This window comes from Drosophila subobscura, chromosome O, assembly GCF_008121235.1.
Source record: "Drosophila subobscura isolate 14011-0131.10 chromosome O, UCBerk_Dsub_1.0, whole genome shotgun sequence".
Lineage (NCBI taxonomy): Eukaryota > Metazoa > Arthropoda > Insecta > Diptera > Drosophilidae > Drosophila > Drosophila subobscura.
The window spans coordinates 9,594,123-9,613,626 of NC_048533.1; the positions used below are offsets into that span (position 1 = coordinate 9,594,123).

At 46.7% G+C, this 19,504-nt stretch overlaps 5 protein-coding genes across 7 annotated transcripts; 1 reads left to right on the forward strand and 4 right to left on the reverse strand.

Annotated features, from left to right (window-relative positions):
- Positions 1–111: 111 nt before the first annotated feature.
- On the reverse strand, positions 112–14,673 carry LOC117896433 (putative cysteine proteinase CG12163). The gene is given in 7 exon segments (XM_034804762.1): positions 112–691; positions 759–940; positions 1,004–1,175; positions 1,178–1,761; positions 1,823–1,953; positions 6,457–6,879; positions 14,375–14,673. Coding segments are annotated over 7 exon segments (1,857 nt in total). The 5' UTR covers positions 14,474–14,673; the 3' UTR covers positions 112–425.
- On the reverse strand, positions 2,092–2,622 carry LOC117896435. Its single transcript, XM_034804763.1, has 2 exons — positions 2,517–2,622; positions 2,092–2,445 (listed from the first exon to the last, which is right to left on the reverse strand). Exon 2 carries the CDS (start codon positions 2,423–2,425, stop codon positions 2,162–2,164), a length of 264 nt encoding a protein of 87 aa, XP_034660654.1. The 5' UTR covers positions 2,426–2,445; positions 2,517–2,622; the 3' UTR covers positions 2,092–2,161.
- Positions 14,674–15,244: 571 nt separating the features above from the next.
- Positions 15,245–17,429, forward strand: LOC117898082. 2 transcript variants are annotated; one of them, XM_034807261.1, is made up of 4 exons: positions 15,245–15,395; positions 15,486–15,718; positions 15,777–16,806; positions 16,870–17,429. In XM_034807261.1, exons 2-4 carry the CDS (start codon positions 15,487–15,489, stop codon positions 17,291–17,293), a joined length of 1,686 nt encoding a protein of 561 aa, XP_034663152.1. In that variant the 5' UTR covers positions 15,245–15,395; position 15,486; the 3' UTR covers positions 17,294–17,429. The 2 variants fall into 2 exon arrangements, with proteins under 2 accessions (XP_034663152.1, XP_034663151.1); XM_034807260.1 differs by having other exon boundaries at positions 15,245–15,718.
- On the reverse strand, positions 17,341–18,328 carry LOC117898084 (enolase-phosphatase E1). 2 transcript variants are annotated; one of them, XM_034807263.1, is made up of 4 exons: positions 18,086–18,328; positions 17,894–18,046; positions 17,574–17,830; positions 17,341–17,514 (listed from the first exon to the last, which is right to left on the reverse strand). In XM_034807263.1, the coding sequence occupies exons 1-4, from the start codon at positions 18,250–18,252 to the stop codon at positions 17,372–17,374; spliced, it is 720 nt and encodes a 239-aa protein (XP_034663154.1). In that variant the 5' UTR covers positions 18,253–18,328; the 3' UTR covers positions 17,341–17,371. The 2 variants fall into 2 exon arrangements, with proteins under 2 accessions (XP_034663154.1, XP_034663153.1); XM_034807262.1 differs by having other exon boundaries at positions 17,894–18,327.
- Positions 18,329–18,787: 459 nt separating this feature from the next.
- On the reverse strand, positions 18,788–19,483 carry LOC117897489 (mediator of RNA polymerase II transcription subunit 18-like). The gene has a single exon (XM_034806380.1). It carries the CDS (start codon positions 19,466–19,468, stop codon positions 18,815–18,817), a length of 654 nt encoding a protein of 217 aa, XP_034662271.1. The 5' UTR covers positions 19,469–19,483; the 3' UTR covers positions 18,788–18,814.
- Positions 19,484–19,504: the final 21 nt, after the last annotated feature.

Sequence of the window (19,504 nt, forward strand, 5' to 3'; positions counted from 1 at the left end):
GCACCACTGTGCCACAGCCAACTGTTGCATGCACCAAGGCTGACATCGATTAGGTGGCTATGCCCATCATCATACCATTTATCCAGCCAAGAACTGAGAATGAGACTCTGATTTCTCGTACAATTTGTTGTTTAAATTTATTTCAATTAATAAGCTGCATTATGTGTGGCGGATGCTGAATTTTCTCGTGAGATTACAGATGTTCAAAGATGATTATAATGTTTACATGTCATGCGAGATGAAAGTGGAAAAACTGAACGAGCTGCTCGTCGCGTCTGTCGCAGAGCATCGATTGAAACGGAAAGTACACAAAAAGTAGGAAAGAAGCTTCAAGATATTTATCTCGATGTCTTTGCTGGAAATGCCTCGAATATTAACCTAGATATACATGTGTATATTTCATTTATAAAGGGGTGGCTTTTGGCTTAGGCCAACACGGCGGAGGTGGCCATTTCGCTGACGCCGCAGGTGTTGTCGCCGCGATAGACGCGGTAGTAGCCCTGCTCGCCCCAGCGCGGACCCCACGAGTTCTTCACGATCCAATAGGGCAGGGTCTTGTGGAAGTTGGGATAGTCGGAGACGCCGTAGCCCACAATCAGTACGCCATGGTCGAGGTTCTTCTTGGAGCACAAGGCCTTCCAGGGATGAGAGACGCCGCCGCGATAGAACTGCATGGCATTGGCATTGAGACCTGTAAGAAAGGATACGCAAAGCGATGAGAATGCCTTTAATTGCACGAAAATCTCCATCAGTCTTACCAATCGAGATGGGTCCGTGGGTGAGCAGCCATTCCTGCATGGCCGTTTCGTTGCCCTTGGGCAGATCCACAAATCCAGCGACCTGCACATGGGAGAGTGTCCTGTTGAAGTGGCACTGCTTCTTCTTGGCCTCATACGGGTACTCAGCCTCGTACTCCAAGCCACCAATGTCCTTAATCGCTCTAAAGCAAACAAAATGAATGAAAAAGTGAGCCTCAATCTGCACTTCCCAGGTGTTGACTTACTTGTAGGCATTGTCCATGAGTCCGCCGTTGCAGGCACTGTCTGTGGTATCACAGTCGAGGAGCTCCTGCTCGGAGAACTCCTTCAGCTCGCCCGTTTTCACGGCATACAGGCCCTCGATGTTGCCGGTCACGCTGAAGGCCCAGCAGGAGCCGCAGGAGCCTTGATTTTTACCTGGGTGACGGCATTCTTCTGCCTCCAGTCGAACTCCTTGGGAAACTCTCCCTCGTATTTGGGCACAACGGCTGGTGCGCCGCCTGTGGGCTTCAGCTCGTCCCGCTGCCACAGACCGGTGCGCTCCTTGTACTCCGTGCTGGTCATGTCCGCAAACTCCGTGATGCCGTACTTGGCGCTGCCCATCTCGTTGGCGTTCAGCTCCTCGATGGTCTTCAGGTTCTGCCGGAAGATGCGCAGCCTCATCTGGCGCTCTGCCGTGGTGTCGTAGCGACGCTCGAACCGGATCTGGAACTTGTGGAACAGATGGTCCACCTTGTCCAGCGCATGGTGGCTGTGGCTGTGGCTGTGCTTCTTGTGCGTCTTCTTCTCGGCCCACTCCACGGAGCGGCTGTGACGGGCCTGCACCACCTTCTGGTTGCGGCACTTGAAGGTAATGTCGTGTCCCTGCTCCAGCCACGGCTGTGCCCAGATCTCGACGATGCAGCGATGCTGCACATCCGTGTTGCCATCAATGAGGTCAGCATCGATGCGAGTCAAAGTGCCCGACACCACCTGACGCGAGGCCGTGTAAACTTTGACGATTCTGTAACAGATTCGAGAGTGGATTTAGTCGCCCCTTTGGCTTGGGCTGCTCTTTCTCTTACTTGTAATGCGGTCCCTCGCCGGCTGTTAGCTTGTCCAGGGTGCGCTGAAGCTGCGCCTCGGCCTGCTTCGCGTCGAAGGGCTTGCTGCCACCTAAGGGTACATCATTCAGGCCGCGTTTGCTGCGCACAAACTGAAAAGAAGAAGCCGTGGCAGGGAAGTGGATGAATCAGTGGACAAAGTATCACAAATCGCAGCCCAAATCCCATTTTGAAAACTGTCTTTTAATAACAATTAATTTGTGCAAACATTTTCATTCAATTATAACATTTACAAGAAGCTCAGATCGTGGTTTGGAGGGTCATTGGCTTGTTTCTGTGCTGATCTCCAGATATTTTAGATCACAAACCGCACTCAAAGGGCACTATGTAGTCGTCCAGAAAGCGCACTTTGCGCAGCTTTCCCTCGGTATCGACACCCACTTGGCCCACCATTGCCTCAGCTGCAGCTGCAGCATCAGGCTCATCGCCTTGACTGTCCTCCTGCGATAATCCCTCCTGGCGACGCACCACCATCATGCCAGCGGCGGCCGCTGCCTCGTGCCGCAACCAACCGGTCATAATCCAAATCTGTCGAATGCGTGTCATCAAAGGTGAAGGCTTCATCCTGAGTTTTTTGTTTGCTTCTACTTGGTTACGGATTAAGTGTCTTTATCTATGGGGTTATTTTATTACTGGGTGGAATTGCCATACGCACCGTTGATATATTTGCGTGTAAAGTATTTCCTTGTTTCTAGACTTCCAACCGTGTCTAACGTATCAATGTGAATGAATTTTGAATAGAGTAGAGCGAGTGAGTGATTGCTCATTGACTTTGATGTTTTGTTCGTTTTCAGAACCAGCGTTTACTGGGATGTTTGTTTTAGAGAGTCAAAAAGTGTGCTTGGAGAATGTGTTCTAATTGGTTATAGAAGATAAAATATCTACTCTTTGATACAACATCGATTGAAGCACTGAATTTTAGAGATTCTCCTGAAAATTCTTCCAAGGATTCTTTGCTCTTGTTTGCATTATTTTGATTTATTTTGTGACTAGATCTAATGTCTGAAATGAACGATGGTTATACTTTGGCAGGCATCGTTTTGGCATAGCTTTTTGACTGATGCCCTAAAGACGTGACGTGAAACAGTTTGTGCCGTAATTTAGCCTCTTGTTCCATGGTTATAGTTGCCCGGCCTACGCATCACTTAAGAATTAAAGCACAAGCAACCAGTGTGGTTAAGAATCTTAGGACCATGAGGCATAGCTTTATGCTGCCCACTGGGGCATCCATCATTCGGAATAGGCTGGCAAAACATATAAAAGTATCCAACAGATACACAAGTATAAGCCGCTAAAGAGCACAGGGGTACAGCCTACATGCCCCCTCTTTGCTCTGCACAGTACTCGTTAATTCTCCGGCTAATTAACCGAAATAGATACACTTATCCATTACAAAGAGACAGACAAGGCAGACCAGACACACAGCTGTCGCTACATCAATCCGGTGAGCGATGGAGATGACTTGATGGAGAATGAAGATGGAATGTGAGTGCGGACCCTGCTCCTGGCACATAAATTACATATAAATGCAAATGAAACAAAGACAAGTCGGAATTTACATTACCAAAATTGACAGAAAGACACACACACACACACACAACACACGGCACTCACGGCACACACGCATGCCGGAAAACTGGCACCAAAGAAAACCCCATGACGAGTGTGTTACCACCACCCTAAAGGCAGATCTGATCCCCAACAATAACACAGTGGAAGACACATGCGGCACGGCACATAAACCATTCAATGCCGAACACAAAACCAATTAAACCAAACATTTTGGCTGGAAATTCGTTTGCCTCTTGGCATCGATGATGGGATGCTGTTCTGCTTCTGCTCCTGCTCCTGATACCGCTCTCCTGCTTTTGATGTTCCTGATGCCCCTGATGCCTGATGATGGGTTTGGAGTGAGGAATTTTGGGTTTCGGTTCTGCTGCTGCTGCTGCTGCTGCTGATTCTCATTGTGCCGAGGAGGAGCCCAAAAATGTCTGATGATACTGCTGCTGCTGCTGCTGCCTCTGCTGCCGTTGGCAGGTAACTGACAGAGCAGGAGGAGGCGGCAGGCAATAGCCGTTGGACCGATGGCAGGGCTTGAGCAGAGGAGTCGTTGGACCAGGACAGGTCACCACCCATGCAGACCCAAATGGGTGGCGGGGGTTCAGATGGGTGGCAGTTGGGGCAAGCGACAACAATGCCGGGGAATGAAATGTAATGGCTCCGACGTGTGTATAATTAAAAATACAGGAGAGGTGGGGGGTGGAAGCAAGCGAAAGAGGAACGGCGGAGCAATGTTTCGATGGGATTGCCTGCACGAGGCTGTACAGCCTGTCCGAACATGAATTCATTAAGCATCGCTCCACTCCACTCCACACCACTCCCCACTCCAACTATAGATCCTACCACAACTGTCCCCATTCCCCCCCTCCGGCAGTCGCAGTTCCTGCCTCAACCCCATCGCTGAGCTGTTAATTCAAATGTGTATTTCAATAAGAATTATAACGTAAATGATGTTTCAACGAGCCCCGAGGGTGGAGGAACAGTGGGGCCAGATGGGCGTGCAGATAGGGAGTGTGTGTGCAATGGCCCGTAAAATCCATTCCGTTGAAAGTACTCTGGAACGTATGAACATATACACACAGACACATAAATATTGTACATATATCTACAAATATCGACTGTCAAGTGTGGAAACGATTCTACAGTTTCCGACAGTTGCCGCAAATCAGCAAAATCAACGGGGGAATTGTTTTCGTTTTCCATTTATTTATTCTATTTTATGGTATTTTGGTATCGTATTTAGATCTCCCCCACTCGTATGGCTGTGGCGGCACTTAACTGTGCTGATTTTGGAAATATGTGCAACGGTTTTTGTGGGAATTGGTGAGAATTATTAGAAAACTCATTTATTAAATCGGGACATATTCGTTTCCATTATGCATATTATTGCAATAGATAGACATCATTCTGTTAGAAGTCTGTTTTTGAAGGGCAACATAGTTTTTAGAGATAAATATTGAAGACTTACTTAATAATATTCCTTATTCGCATGATCTCATTGGGGAGATCTTATTTTATTAAGACATCCTCTAGATAAAAAGTCACTAACTAACTATGGCTACGAAGAGTGACACCTCAGTTGTAGTACCATCATCATACATAATAAGATCAACCCCTTTTGCTACGATCTTTTGGGAGTATTTATAGTTATATTCTCCCCACTCTGCAACGATCTTCATACCACTGTGCATTCTTCTGCGGCTGAGAGTCAACCGCTGTAAAAAGTAGAGCACAAGGATAATGAGAACACTTGCTTCGCACTCACATTCTCGGAATGTGTGTGTGTTGTGTGTGCTTTTCTTCTCTCCCCTTTTTCTCACGACACCACAGGGGCCAACACTTGCACTCACCAACACATACGCACACACACAGATACAGTAAACCCACTTAACCTCTCATATATAACGGTACTTGCCAAGGGCCTGCCTCTGCTAAGCTTCGCTCTCTCGCACTCTTTCCCCCACGAGCAAAATATAGACAGGTGGGTGGAAGATGCTCTCCCCGCCTCTCCCCCTGGGGGGCTCTCTCCCTGCCGGGTTTAAACAGATTGCGGCCGTAATCATTTGATTATTAAGGTGAAATAAGTGTTGTGTGGGGGTTCTGGGGGGATGCTCAACCCCTACCCTATCCTCCCCACCCACCACCCCCGCCCGGACGTAAACATGGACAGGTGTGGCAGGTGTGAGCAAAAGGCAAAGCTTAAATAAATTCAATTAAATAACATTTTCTTTTTTTATTGTTCGTATTTAGGTTGAGTGTTTTGTATAAAGAGTATTTATGTGTGTGGGGCAGACAGAGGGATGTTTAGGTGCTTAGGGGGGGTGTGATGGTAGGGTGCATGAGTGTGTCTGTGTGTCTGTGTTGATGGTAATATAATATTCATGATGCTGAAGATGGTATAATAGTGGTAGCCTCCTCCTGAATGGTCTCCTCTGCCGCCGCCTCCTCCTGCCTGTACTCCTCCTTCTGCTCCTCCTCCTGCTGTTCCTGCTGCTGGCTGTCCTCGTTCTTCTTCTTCTGAATGGTCTTTTCAAAATTATACGCACCCACCGATAGGAAATCGTCGAGCCAACGTTTCTCATTATCGTTGAGCTCGCTGGTGGCAGGCGGCGTCGTTGCGCCATCCGTTGCGCCTTCCACTGCTGCTGCTGCTGCTGCTGCTTCTCCTCCTCCTGCGTTTCCACTCCATCATTTGCCACACTCTCAGGAGGAGTCTGCTCGGTGGCTGCTGCTGCCTCATCAATGCTAATTGCCGTTGTGGCCTCATTAGTGGGCCCCGACTCAGGCCCAGGTGGCGTTGGTTTCCAATCGGAGACTGTTATGGTGACCAGAAGAGCAGGAGCAGCAGGAGCTGGATCGCCAGCCAGAGGAGAGGCAGAGGTGGGAGCCGCAGCTGGAGGGGCAGCACCAGATTTATTCAGGCTGACTTTCCGCTTCATTGGCCCCACGCCGGTGAGTATTTGGGCCTCCAGATTGGCCATTTCGGAGTCACTCAACTCGTTCCTCTGCCCGCCATTGAAGATGCTGTTACTCACATATTTCTCATTCAGCAGCCGAGCTTTCTCCGCGGGATCCGAGGACAGCGAGTTCTCCGCTGAATCCGTACAATTCGAGTTGACCAGCTCCCGATGCTTGTCCCCCCACTGGGTGCGCAGCCAGGGCTTCTCGAGGATAACCAAGCGGCAGATGGTGTCCGCATTCTCCGCCTTTGTGTCCACAGCATTCAGCAGAATCTCGTACCGCACGCCGCTGGTGATCTCCCGGAAGGCATCGACAATGTTCACAAAGTTCATCGAGAGCGGCAGGAAGCTCATGGCAATATTCTGCACGCCAATTAGATTGGGCGACAGATACTCCCGCTCGCCGGGATTCAGGACATGCACCAATTTGATCGGCGGCTCACTCACGCCCTCCGCCTCCTCTGTGGTTGTCCCTTCTGCCGAGGCGGCACTCTGGCTCTGAGTTTTGGAATTTTTGTGGAATTTTTGGTGGTTTGTGGGGGGTAGGGAAAGACAAAACAGAAAACAAAACACATATAAGGATACACACAGAAAACAGAGAGAGAGAGAGAGAGAGATCTTTTTGGCAAGAAGCATGGATCATTCGTGGGTTAAAATGTGTGTGTTTGGGTGTGGGGGATGTGGGTGAAGGTGAGGCAAGCCGTGTGATGGTATGTACTGTGCAGAAAAGCTCTAGAATAAGATTTAAGTATCCCTTCACTTATGGGAAACTTGTGCAGCGCATCAACTTTCATTCAATTTCTTTCCATTGATAAGCGGCCAAACCATCACATAATTCGTTATCCGCATAAAAACACAATTTTAATCCTATAAAACCAGCTTTAAATAATCGCATTTAACCTGCTAAAGCTCTGTAATTGCCATCACCATAAACCCGTTCCTTCACTGATTTACAATTCAGAAAAGCACACACAAAGGAGAGCCTCCTCACCCGCCCACTTGTAGGCAGATTTAAGGTTAATTATAAATGACTGCACTGCAGAAACATTGTTAATCGCCTGTCCCCCACACACCTGCTCTCCCTCCCCCGCTCTCTTTGGTTTGTGGGCTCTGTTTCTGTGGCCCAGAGGCAAAAGTGCCCGGAGGCCTAAAGCCTAATGAACTCGGCATAATTGCAGCTGCAATTGCGGTCAAAGCTGTGGCAAGAGAATGGGGGACGACATCTGGCGACGGCGACCAATCAACTCAATCACTGGCCCAACGCTTCAATGGGTCTTCGGTTAAGCCACAAAAACTAATTAACCGCCGCTACCAAATCCGCAACTGAAGCAAAAGCAGAAACAGAAGCTGAATCAAAATCGAACCGAAGGGATACTCTGGGCTCTCTGGATGATGTCAAACCAGAAATTCATCGATAAATGATGAGGGCACATGATGCAAAAAGCCGATGACTGACAGAAATACTCGCAGATAGATTGATTGACAGGGGGCGAGGGCGACCGCAGACAGATTTTGCTGAATAATTTAAATATCGAAATCAGAAAAAGGCTGCCAACTGACTTCGATTCCAGGCTACCAACACCAGCTACAGCAACTGATGATGTGGATGCCACTGCTGCAACTGCCACTGCCACTGCTGCTGTTTCTGGTTTTGCTTGTGTTTCTGGTAATTCTGATGCATTGCCAGCACTGAGAGCAACAGCTAGTTGGGGGGATAAATATGCGATATATTCGACAGAAGGGATACCCTTCTAGTATGAGAAAGAAGAACTCTTCAATATACAATTTATAGTGGTAAAATTTCTATACATTATTGATTTTCCAGAGGCAACATGTATTCATTTTCATTGTTCATTTTCAATAATTGAAGCTGTAAGCAGAGGGGAAAACAAAGCAACCTTCTGCTCTGTCACATACAGCCACACCTCATCAATATACCTCTTCACAGCGCATTTACTAGGTATAAAGCAAATTGAAGTAGAAGCAGAAACAGCATCAGCATCAGCCTCAGACAGTAGTCAGTGGGGATAGCGTCACTCTCTGCAGTGTGGAGGGCCGGGCCTGGCCATGAGTCTCTCTGTCTTAACGTCTTGTTGACGTTTCGGTCGTTCATCCTCATTGTCGTTGACGCGGTGACAAAAAGCCGAAAAATGCATAAAAACTTTTTGACAGCGGTTGTTGCGTCACTGCCTGCAGTCGACGTTGATGGCTGATGGTGGCTGCCACTGGATGATGTTGAATGCTTCTGCTTGATGCTCTGCAGCTGATTATGTTGAGTGGGTGGGTGGTGTTCGGAGTTTCGGTATTTCGGTTGTTTGGCTGTTCGGTAAGGCCGCTGCCTTATTTTTCAATTAAACTTTATGGCATTTTAAGCAACAGCAGCAGCAACAACTGCACAAACTCAGGCCATGCCCATGATGGGATTTTAAGTTCTTTCAAGACTCGATTGCTTTCCGTCTGTGCGCTTCACTTCGGCTTGGGCCAGAGTCTGTTCGGGTTAAGGCTCCACTCTGTTATCCATTTATGTTGCTCATGTTGATGTGCATTTCCTCCCACCCCCCACCGCACGTTCTGTTGTCCTGGCAACTTTAATGCAAAAGCGCAACCAATTTGATGCAATAACCATCCCATGCCATCCCCATTCCCCCTGCCACGTTTCAATACTGGGGGGAGGGCATGCAGCACGCCATTAGAAATTGATACTCCTTCTGAGAACCTTCGGGTTATTAAGTCCGTAACTTGAGTTTGCGTTGCGGCGGCTGAAACGTGTTGATTATATTCCAACTTCTTAATGGAAAATTTGCCATGCCCTGTCTGTGGTAATCATTTAAGCAGCTTATTCCCGAAGATTCTTTGCAGTCCAAGGCAAGTTATCGAATGCTTAGCACACAGGAGTTCCAAATGTATTTATCACATTATTACCAATTAAATTCCGCCAATGTTCATTTTGTTAATATTTTCATTTAATTTTGTTGGTTTTTAATCATAATATTTCATGGGCATTTGGTTGATTGAGCTCTTAGTCAAACATTCCTGCAATTTTCAGCCCACACAACGAAAATGTTTGCAAAAATATTTATTACATTTTGTGGTTAATATGGGAATTTCGCTTGTTTGCAGTTGAGCCAAGTTTAAATTAAAGAAAACCAACACAAATTTTAATAATGGTGAAGCCCCACGAATGGGGGGTTGAGTTTACTCAAATTGGGGCATATAAATATTTTAGGAGATCTGTAAATAAGGGGGCCACTCCCTTCAGACGGATAGAATCTGCTCTTCTGGTTTGACATGTGCTCTACGAGAGAGCTTTTCCCATCATTCCATTTCCACATTGTGAATCCCCTTGTTTATGCCACTTTTCAACACTTATTCCCCGCCAATCGACGGCGTAATCCCCCTGATATCCATAATCCCCGCTTACATACTCGTACATACATGCATATGGGACAATGGATATATCCACTCTCCCATTCAGATGTGCAGTGTAAACACCACTGGCTGTTGTTCGCCCCAAAAACCGAAAAAATACATTAGTGTGAGTGAGTGAGCGCATTAAGCCTTGCAGCTTGCAGTGTTGGAAAACTTTAATTGAATCAACACAAACATCAACGAGCAGGCGTCGCGTCGCCGTTGCACCTCTGCCGCTGCGCTGGCCCCAAACTGTGAAATTGGCAATTTGGCTTCTGTTGTTTTTAATTAAAGTTTAATTAAAGCGATTGGCAGGCAGGCAGTCAGACACGCAGTCAGGGCAGACATCCTCATAGTGCAAATAAATGCAACACCATTCTGCAACCAGCATCATCAAGAGACGCGGTAATATTCTCTCTTTGGTGACTTAATGTTTTTTTTTTTGTTTTTCGTTTTCACGCAGCTCTTAATTAACATTTTGAAATCCACTTACGCATGACCTGCCCCCCAGCAGCCAGTCGCATCTCCAGCACCACCAACAGCCACAGCCACAGGCCTCAGATATAAATTTATTCATTAGTGAAAAAACCGGTATCATTTCTGTCAGAGATAGTTTTAGTGTCTGTCTGTCTCCACATCAGAGTCTCCATCTCAATCTCAATCTGAATCAGAGCTAAGTTGTTGTTGCATCACACACACACACTCGAGGCTTGGGGCCTCCAAGGTCAAGTTGGTTCCCTCCTTGGGCCTTGCCTTTGATGAGGTGCGCACGTTTAGGGCGTGTTTTTTGTGTTAATAAAGACATTAACCTTGGTCTCTGGCAGCGGCAGACCGCTTTCTTTGGACACCTGCTGTGCAGCTGGGTTCTCATTTTAAAGTGACTTTTTTTTGAGAAGGGTTTTTGCTTTAGGTCTTATGGTTTATCATGTTGATTTCTTCATAAAAAAAAAACAGCTTAAGACCCTCTTATCAAACGCATCCATTTCAGTGAAACTTCGTTTCCATTCTCTAGGTTCGTCTGATCCGGCACAAGTTTTAGTGGAGCTCTCAGGCATGTTCTCAATTTGATTTGCATAGAAATTTCATAACTTTTTGGGTCTTCATTCCATTAAAACTCACACCTCACGCATCCTTTGCCACCCACTTTCAGTCTCATTGACAAATTGTAGTTTATTTGCAGTTTTGTGGCATTTCGTATTCATATTTTTGCAGAGTTTAAACTTAGAAATTCCTCGCACGCTCAAAGACCACATCTTTGGAATAGATATTGGCTTTGTTCCCCGCTCGTTCGATGTTATCGTAATGTGTACCTGCAGCTGTGGGAAACCCTGCTGCTACCATGACAACCTTACTCTTTATGTACATACATATAACCTCCTCCCCATAGTTTTAGCCTTATGCATTAGCCGAAGAGCCTCGTCCCCGCACCACACTGGTGTCTACCCATCTGCCTGCTTAAATTTCCAATCAGAGCATGGAGACACACGCACTCACAACCAGATGAGGTCCCCTCCTCTCGGCTGTCGGTTCTCTGTCGATTGTCGGGGCCAAGCTCATTATAAACTTTACCTCCACTGCTCCCCTGGGTGCTAATTTGTGCTCTATGGGGGTTCGAACTACGGGGGGTGGGCTGGGGGTTGATTGGATCCGGGTGTCTTGGGTTGACTGGACCATTTAGTGGGAGACGCAATGCCGTAATTTCCTTTAGCATTTCTATTAGGCGGCAAATCATGCACAAAATTATACAAAGGATAAGGCCGCCAGTCAAATGGGATGAGGATACCTTCACGGATACATAAATATGGATACTGCTGGACGATGGACTCCCACATAGACTGTTCAATTCAGCAAAATCGTGTCACTGATTTGCATAAATCCAAAAAGAGACCGAAATAAGATTCCGCATTTGACAATTGCCGACAATTTGCTGGCAAAGACATCGATGAATTCCCGCTTCTCCATCGATTCCTTCCTTTTGTTTTCTTTTCGTTGGTTTTCTGAATCATCCCATTTGATTTCGTAAATGATAGTCATAAACCGCCCCAAGACTCCATCTCCACACTCCACACTCTACACCACGCCACTCCACTCCCATGACCGTTCCCATCCATTCCTTTGAGATATTTGTGAGACAATAGTGGCTCGTAAGTTGGCAGCCAGTTGTGTGCGAATCTTTGCCGCTGACTTGGCTGAATGAATATTTATACGTATGTATGTACATATGTATATAATATTATATTATGTATAAGTATGTATCCCATACACATGCATATGTAGGAATAAATGTTGACTATGTAGCCATCGTTGTTCGTGGTAGTTCCGCAATAATATTCATTTATGCAAATTTTTTTGCCATGCATTCTTCCTAGTCTCTGGGGGGCTTTTAGTGTACGTTCCAAACGGTTCTTTTTGTACTCTTTAATCCAAAAAGGGTTAGGCATATCATTTTCTTTGTTGGTTGGATAAGCATAAAGTGTTTCTGGATTTATGTAAAACATTTTTACTACGAAACATAAATGTAAATCAATAAATTTTACTACATTTTCAAGGGAAATATATATGTATGTACATATGTAGGTACTATCCACTTGTAACTGTTTTATCGTTAATTAATATCATTATCATTTAACGCAAAATAAAGGGTTTTAAAATACAATTATGATCCCATTAGCATTCGGATATTTGAATTGGTTTAAATAGCACCGATAAATAAATAATTCAGTCATTTGATGCTTCTTTTAATATTCTTTAAATCGATAATGATGTAATGGATATCTTTCAAGTCGTAACCATCCATTACTGCATTTTAACTAGATTTATTTAAACTTATTTTTATTTCCATTGAGGCATGCTTCAAATTAAAATTCTACATTTGGATTCCGCTGTTTGGTAAATAATGCGAAGTTCTCGGGAAATGCTCTATATCCACCCCCCCAGCGATGGTGTCGGGGCCGCGTGCCTACCCCTTTGTGGCAGCAACCACACGCTGAACCCTTTTTGCGCTGTATTTAATTATTTGCATATACAAATATTTTCGCATGATGAATGCTGTGAGATTTTTTCATAGCCGGTTTTTGCTCTGCTGCCGCCAGCCGGAAAAATAATTGATATTGATGACGTTGCCACCACCCTGTGCCCGATGTCCAGCCGGCACCACCAGTGCGAAGCCGGAGCAGGAGTCGGAGTAGAAGTGGAGGCCCATCCAACCGTATTCCCCTAGTCATTAATCTAGGACATTACTTTGGGGGTATCGGATCAGAAATTTAATTTATTTCAATTGAAATCTGTTCCCTTCTCTGATTCATGGGGGAGTTAATCATCGTTTGAAAATCTGTTCACGTTCAGACGCTTTTGTGTGTCTTTATACATAGTATGTACATACGTACATACATATGTATGAATGTACATATAGACACATTCCATTGTATATAACGATTTCTGAGAATTATATTTGGAAATATTTGTTTTAGTTGACATCATCAATTATGGCATGCATTTTGAGTTATTGTGTCACATGGGAGGCTGCTTTCTCAAAGGGAATTATTGGCTTGGAGAGCTAATTCAACATAGAACGTTTTATGTTAAACAAAAGTAAATATAAAACAGCAAAGCTTATGTCAAGTTATGTTGAATACTCGTTCTAGAATAATTTATTCTTTCCGGGGTTGGTCTCACAGAAATCTCTTGAGATTCACTTTTATACGCCTCTTGCTGAATATATGTGGAAAAATATACTAAATTGCATTTTAATAACTCCAAGATGTATCCAGATCTGAGTTCTGATAAAAATAACAAAAGTTCCCTTGGGACAAGGCAAAAATTAAGTCGCAATTTGGCCTCTGAGAATCGCAAGCCGTCCGAAATCGACAAATTCAGCGCACACAAAGGAATTCTAATCAGTCTCGAAAGTGTAATTAAGAGCCCGCCGATCAGGAATACAAAAAATACGAAAATAGCGTCAGAGGGGGAATCAAAGGGTTCTATCGGTCAAACTGATAAGCAAACAGCTGACTGCCATGGAACCATTTTGACGTAGAGTAAACAGAGTGCAAAGCGGACGCTCAAAAGCCCCTTCCCGGCTTGATATGCAAGAAAGAAAGAGACGAGTCGTGCTCGCTAATCAACAGTAATAAAAAATACAGCAAACAATAGGCAAGTAAATATGGCGCATACACGTACAAGGTATGCTGTCTACAAGGTGAGCAGTCTAGTTATCTGTTTTGTCTTCCGCCACTCTTTCCATGCACTTAAACAAAACAGTCACCTATTGCGAGAACTGGTTCCTAGAACGCTTCACCTTATACTCGTACACCTTGCACATGTATGTTCGTTTCTTTGTGTGGGGGGTATGTATTGCATATATGTGTGTGCGTGGTAACAAAGCAAGCAAAGTGAATATTAACTGTAAAGTAGCTCTTTTTTCTTAATATTAAACCGTAATGCCCGCCAATGTGTTCCCCGTTAGAAGCTTTAGTCACTCGGGATTTCGTTATTGACTTAAATCGTTATTGGCCTTCACGAAAAGCGTTAATGTCGCAATTTTCGCGCTGCTGAATCATAACAAAACACACGCACACACACTCACCTCAGCATTCCCCGCCTCCTGCTCTTCCATAAGCTCCACACCAGCTGCTTGGCCCAAAAGCAAAAAGAGCGCAACTGTTGCTGCGGCGTACAGCCTCATCTTGCTGCTGCTTTTACAGTTGTTTATGGCAAAATTGTGATTTATTCGTCTTGGCACCGTTGACGTTTGCGAATAACTTTCACACGTAACGCAGGTAAAATCGTATCTTGGCGGAAATACGCCGCTTCAAATTGTGTTTCTTTTTTTCCGCGAGCGACGGAACGACGCGTCTAAACAAACGAACGAATTGGGGAAACAGTGGGGAAACATGGCTGAAAACTTGGATGGTTAATATGATAAGGTATGGTTCAATAATTTTAGGCTAGCGAGCTTTCTGTAGAGCTTTTTTACTTGCTTGACATGCCTTGCCATTCAATAAAGCTTCCAAGCGGTTAATTTCAGGGAAATTATAATTATTAATATATCGATATGGATGAATTTTTGTATACTTTCGTGCCTTCTCGCTGCGATATTGGTTTGAGGGCCTTAAAAATGATCGCCCACCTGCTTGACATACCTTGCTTTCAATTCAAAAAATGTACACGCGCTGGTTTCCTCGATTTTGATATTCTGCTTAATATTACCAGCTCTTTAAGATTCTCAGCGCTATAACTAGAATTTTATACAATTTAGTTTTCTACAAGTAAGGCTAATTTTAAGCACTCCCCACTCTTGCGTTGTCTATAAATCCCTCAAATTCCTGTAACCTTTTTAGCCAACAAACCCATTCCTTGCCAATGCTGCTGAAGTGTTGCTCATTTATCGATAGTATCGAATTGACCGCAAAGCAATTCCATGGGAGGGTACTTCAAATATTCAAATCATGCGAAAGATACTAAAAACTGCTGAATAGTAAACTAATCTAAATATAGCTTTAGCATTATGCGGAACACTTGAACCACTCCGGCGACTGCGTAGACTGTGCGTGACCTGGCGAATGGATCGCCCAAAACGGAAATGCACAAAAACAAACACCATGGAGGTAACCGCTGGCAACAATGCCATCAAACAGTCGTCCCACAATATTGATAAAGCGCCTTTTCCACTATTTTTCACACATTCCGTCCTCCAGCATGAGTACGCACTCGGGTCGCGCGTATCTGAATTCCTGCCTCAAAGTGCCCATAGATCCATGCAACAACTGTCCGGCTCCGGTCTACAATCGTCCGAAGCTCTGTCTGGGCAAGAAGCAGGCGGGCAGGACGGGTCGCGCCAAAAGCACTGCCGCCATGGAGGCGGACACACCTGGATGGACCACCCAGACGGGTATCCGATCGCTGGCCAAGTTCTACGACAGCATACCTGGTGAGTGGTGGCTCCAAAATGATTCCATTTATAGTTACTCATGCGAATTCCCTTCCAGACTACTGTGATGTGAAGCACATGCATCAGGAGGAGTTCTACTCGACGCTGGAGAGCCTGCGCAGCACCAGCCGCGAGCTGAGAGCCCAACCCACAGCCGTGCAGGCTCCGGCGGAGCGTTGTGCCAGCGCCAGCAGCAGTTCCGTGGGAAAGTCAAAGAAGCGCGCGGGAAAGGCGAAAAAGAAGAGGCCTCCGCTGGTGCTGGATTCAGCTCCAGGTGCAGTGCCCCCACTGAGCGGCGGCCATGCCAATCGCTGCTCCACGCCCGCAGTAGCCCTCACTCCCAGCTCCAGTTGCCTGACCGAGGAGTACGACAAGTGCCTGAGGGATCTGAGTCGCTTGAAGAGCTTCAAGGAGGACTATGCCGTCGAGGTGGCTGACTTCAAGCGTTCCCTGAAGAGCTTCGAGGAGGAATTCAAGCGGCCGAAGACCACCAGCAGCAGTGGCACACAGACGGCACACAAGCACCATCCAACTGGTCCGCCTGGGGGCCACACGGCGGAGCGCGCCAAGTGCCGCCGGGAGATGCTGCGCCGATGTTTCAGCGTCAACGATCTGGCTGGGATTCCACAGAGCGCGAGTCTCCCGTCAGCCAAGTATGTCCAGCCAAAGCTGAGCAATTACTTCCTACAGAAGGATGAGCAGCAGGTGGAGGAGGAGGTGCCGAAGATTCAGATAGAGTCGCCATCCGTGTCTTCCAAGCGCAGCAGCAGTGCCTCCGTCTCTGGGCGAGGACGCAGCCGTCGTGGCAGGGGCCGCAAGCCAAAGATTACAGCGATGCAATCCGAACTGGAGGACAAGTGCCCGCCGCCTTTGAGAATCTTTGAGTTGGTGGAGGATCTGCCAAAGCGGACGAGCAGCGTCTCGCCCCTACATCCGGTGGCGCGTCCCAACCTGGCTGCCACTCTGCGTGCCGAAGTGTCGCGGAAGAAGGTCAAGGAGCTGAAGAACAACTGCACGTACCACGATCCCAGGCCCCAGTTCGATTGGGAGGTACGCAAGACGCCCGCCTGGAAGTCCTTGTCGCTCAAGTAAGTATTGTGTCCCTCGGGGAGCTGAACCCTCATCAAACTCTCTTTCTCTATGTGCTTCAGTGAATCACACAAAGCCTTGCTATCCATCCGATTGGCCACGCGGAAGGCGGAGCAGGCGCTGCAGGAGCGGCAGTACGATCTGCACATGACCATGATGCGGCAGCGGGTCAAGTCGGCACCACTGCTGCTGGAGGGACCAACGTTCTGGGGACCGGAGGTGGGCAAGCTGAGCCACACGTGCCGCAGCGAGGGTCGGCGACACGCGTGCGAGAGCAGCAAGCAGCGCCGAAAGAAGTCCAGCTGCCCAGCGGCTGGGGAGGCAGACGCCAAGTTGCAGCAGATGCGGAAGATCTATGGATCGGAGAAGTCCTGTTCGCGCCAGTCGCAGCGCAGCAAGCGCTCCGCCCGTCGGCCCAGGGACCAGGAGACACCCAGCCACGACAGCGGCGATGATTTGTGCAGCGTGGACCGCGCCTTCCTCTAGAGATTCTCACTTACTTCCAAAGCACCTAGTCACAATACATGTAAACATTTTTTGGATGAACCCGGCCGCGGCAGCTCTTTATTCGGGCAGTTGCAAGCTGTGGAGCGAGGAGAAGTCTGCAATCAGCTCTTGCCCGCTCTTCTGGTCATCGGTCAGGGGAGCGTTGCCTGGACGCTGGAGCATAATTGCCTGTAGACCAGCGGCTCGTGCAGCGGCAGCTTCTACATTGGACAGAACACAATCAGTTGAAAGTATTTCCATGCGCCATCCTACGACTTACCTCCAGGAATATCCGTGAGGAAGAGAATGTTGCGTGGATCTTCGCCTAAGGATTTGGCGATGTTTACATACGATTGCGTCTCCTGTTTGTGGCCCACATGGGTGTCAAAGTGTGCACTGAGATGGGTCAGCAGGTCCCCGGCAATGCTGTACTTGAAGATTAGCTTCTGGGCGGCCACACTGCCGCTAGAGTAGACGGCAATCCGAAGGCCAGCCTCCCGCCAAGCGGCAAAGGCGCCAGGCACATCCTCAAAGACACTGTGAAGGGGGTACAATCATAATTGGTTTATTGGGCATCTGGTTATCTCAGATGAGACTTACTGGCCCCTGAGTTCGCCGGTTTCGTAGCCCTGCTGCCAGATAAGGCCCTGGAGCGTTTTCAGCGGCGTCACCTTCAGATCTTTGTCAATCAGATAACGCACAAAGCCTGCGATGATCTGCACATCCATTTCCGTTGGAGGAACACGAAACGTGCTGGTGTATTCCACATACTGTGGCACCTGTTGCAGCTCTTGGACAATCTGTTTGATCTCGGAGCTGCTTTCCCATCCTTCTGCGAGGAACTTTTTTACATTATTCTTGGCGTAGGGAAACAGAACGTCGTGCACAAAGCTGATGGATGTGGTGGTGCCTTCAATATCCACCAGCACCACCTTGGCAACACGATCTGTCGACGGCATTATGAATGAATTTTATGAATGTTATTAATTTTAATTGAATCTCCAAGAATTTCATTTGAATTAAAAGATTTTAGCACTTAACCCACCTAACCGCGGAATTATCGATAAGATATACCGAAATATACTGTAAATATACCGTAAATCTTAAGTCATTTTCCTTGACTTTGATCTTCTGTTTAATATTACCAGCTAGTTAGAACTCTCAGCTTTAAAACTGTAATTTTAATCGAATCATCATTTAACTCTCCACAAGATTTGCTGATTTTCATGACCAATCATTATTGGTTGGATTGCAAAATAAGGTGGAAACTAGAAAGGTCAACCAAAAAAAATAGCATTCAAAGTTGCGTGACAATTGTGACAATTTGTTGCTGGCCAACCGATAGTATAGTGTGGGCACTTGTGTACTTGTTAAAACCAATTTAAAAATTCCATTTTACCAGCTTCTTTTAAACATTAACGATGCTTATAATTTATTAGTGATGACCATTTCTACAGACATATGAATCAGAAATGCAATCGTTGTATTTTCTATGGACTAATCCTAATCCTAGGGACTAGCCTAGGGCATGGAACCCAGACGCTTGTAGTCGATCTTCTCGAGCTGCACCAGCGGCTTTAATTGTTCGGCAAATACGCGCATCTCTTCGCCGACATTCTCCTGCCCCGTGGGCGCCACCACAGACAGTTCCACAATGTAGCTTTGGGATATTGGCTCATTGGCCATGTCCTGCTGCTTGCCGGGTACGATTTTGATGAGTTTTGACACTGTAATCTTCATGCGTCCCTTGCGAAACATGTATCCCTTCGCAATGTATTCGAATTCCATGCGAAATCCCATTTCGGTGAGAAACTCCAGAATGCCGTTCGAGCAGGCACAGTCCATGCAGCTGCGCACCAGTGTGGGTCGACGCTGGTCCACCTCTGGCTGGCCGAGATAGCGAATCTGAAAGGGGGCATCCCGGCCTAAGGCACGACGCACACGAAGCAAAAGTGGCTGATTGGAGTTGGGTTGCTGCAGACTCATGCACACCTCCATGTCATGGAATGGCTCCGGTGATGTGTCCACATTATCGCAAAGACCTTTTAATCTGTGCATTAGATGTTCGGCGGCCGATTCCAAGATGGATCCTTGCAGCAAGTACTCGAGATTGGGCAGAACGCGATTGTTCATTGCATATGGCAGTGACTCAAGGGCCGACGAAACAGGAGCCATAGTAAATATTTAAGTTAAAACCTATTAAGTCTATAT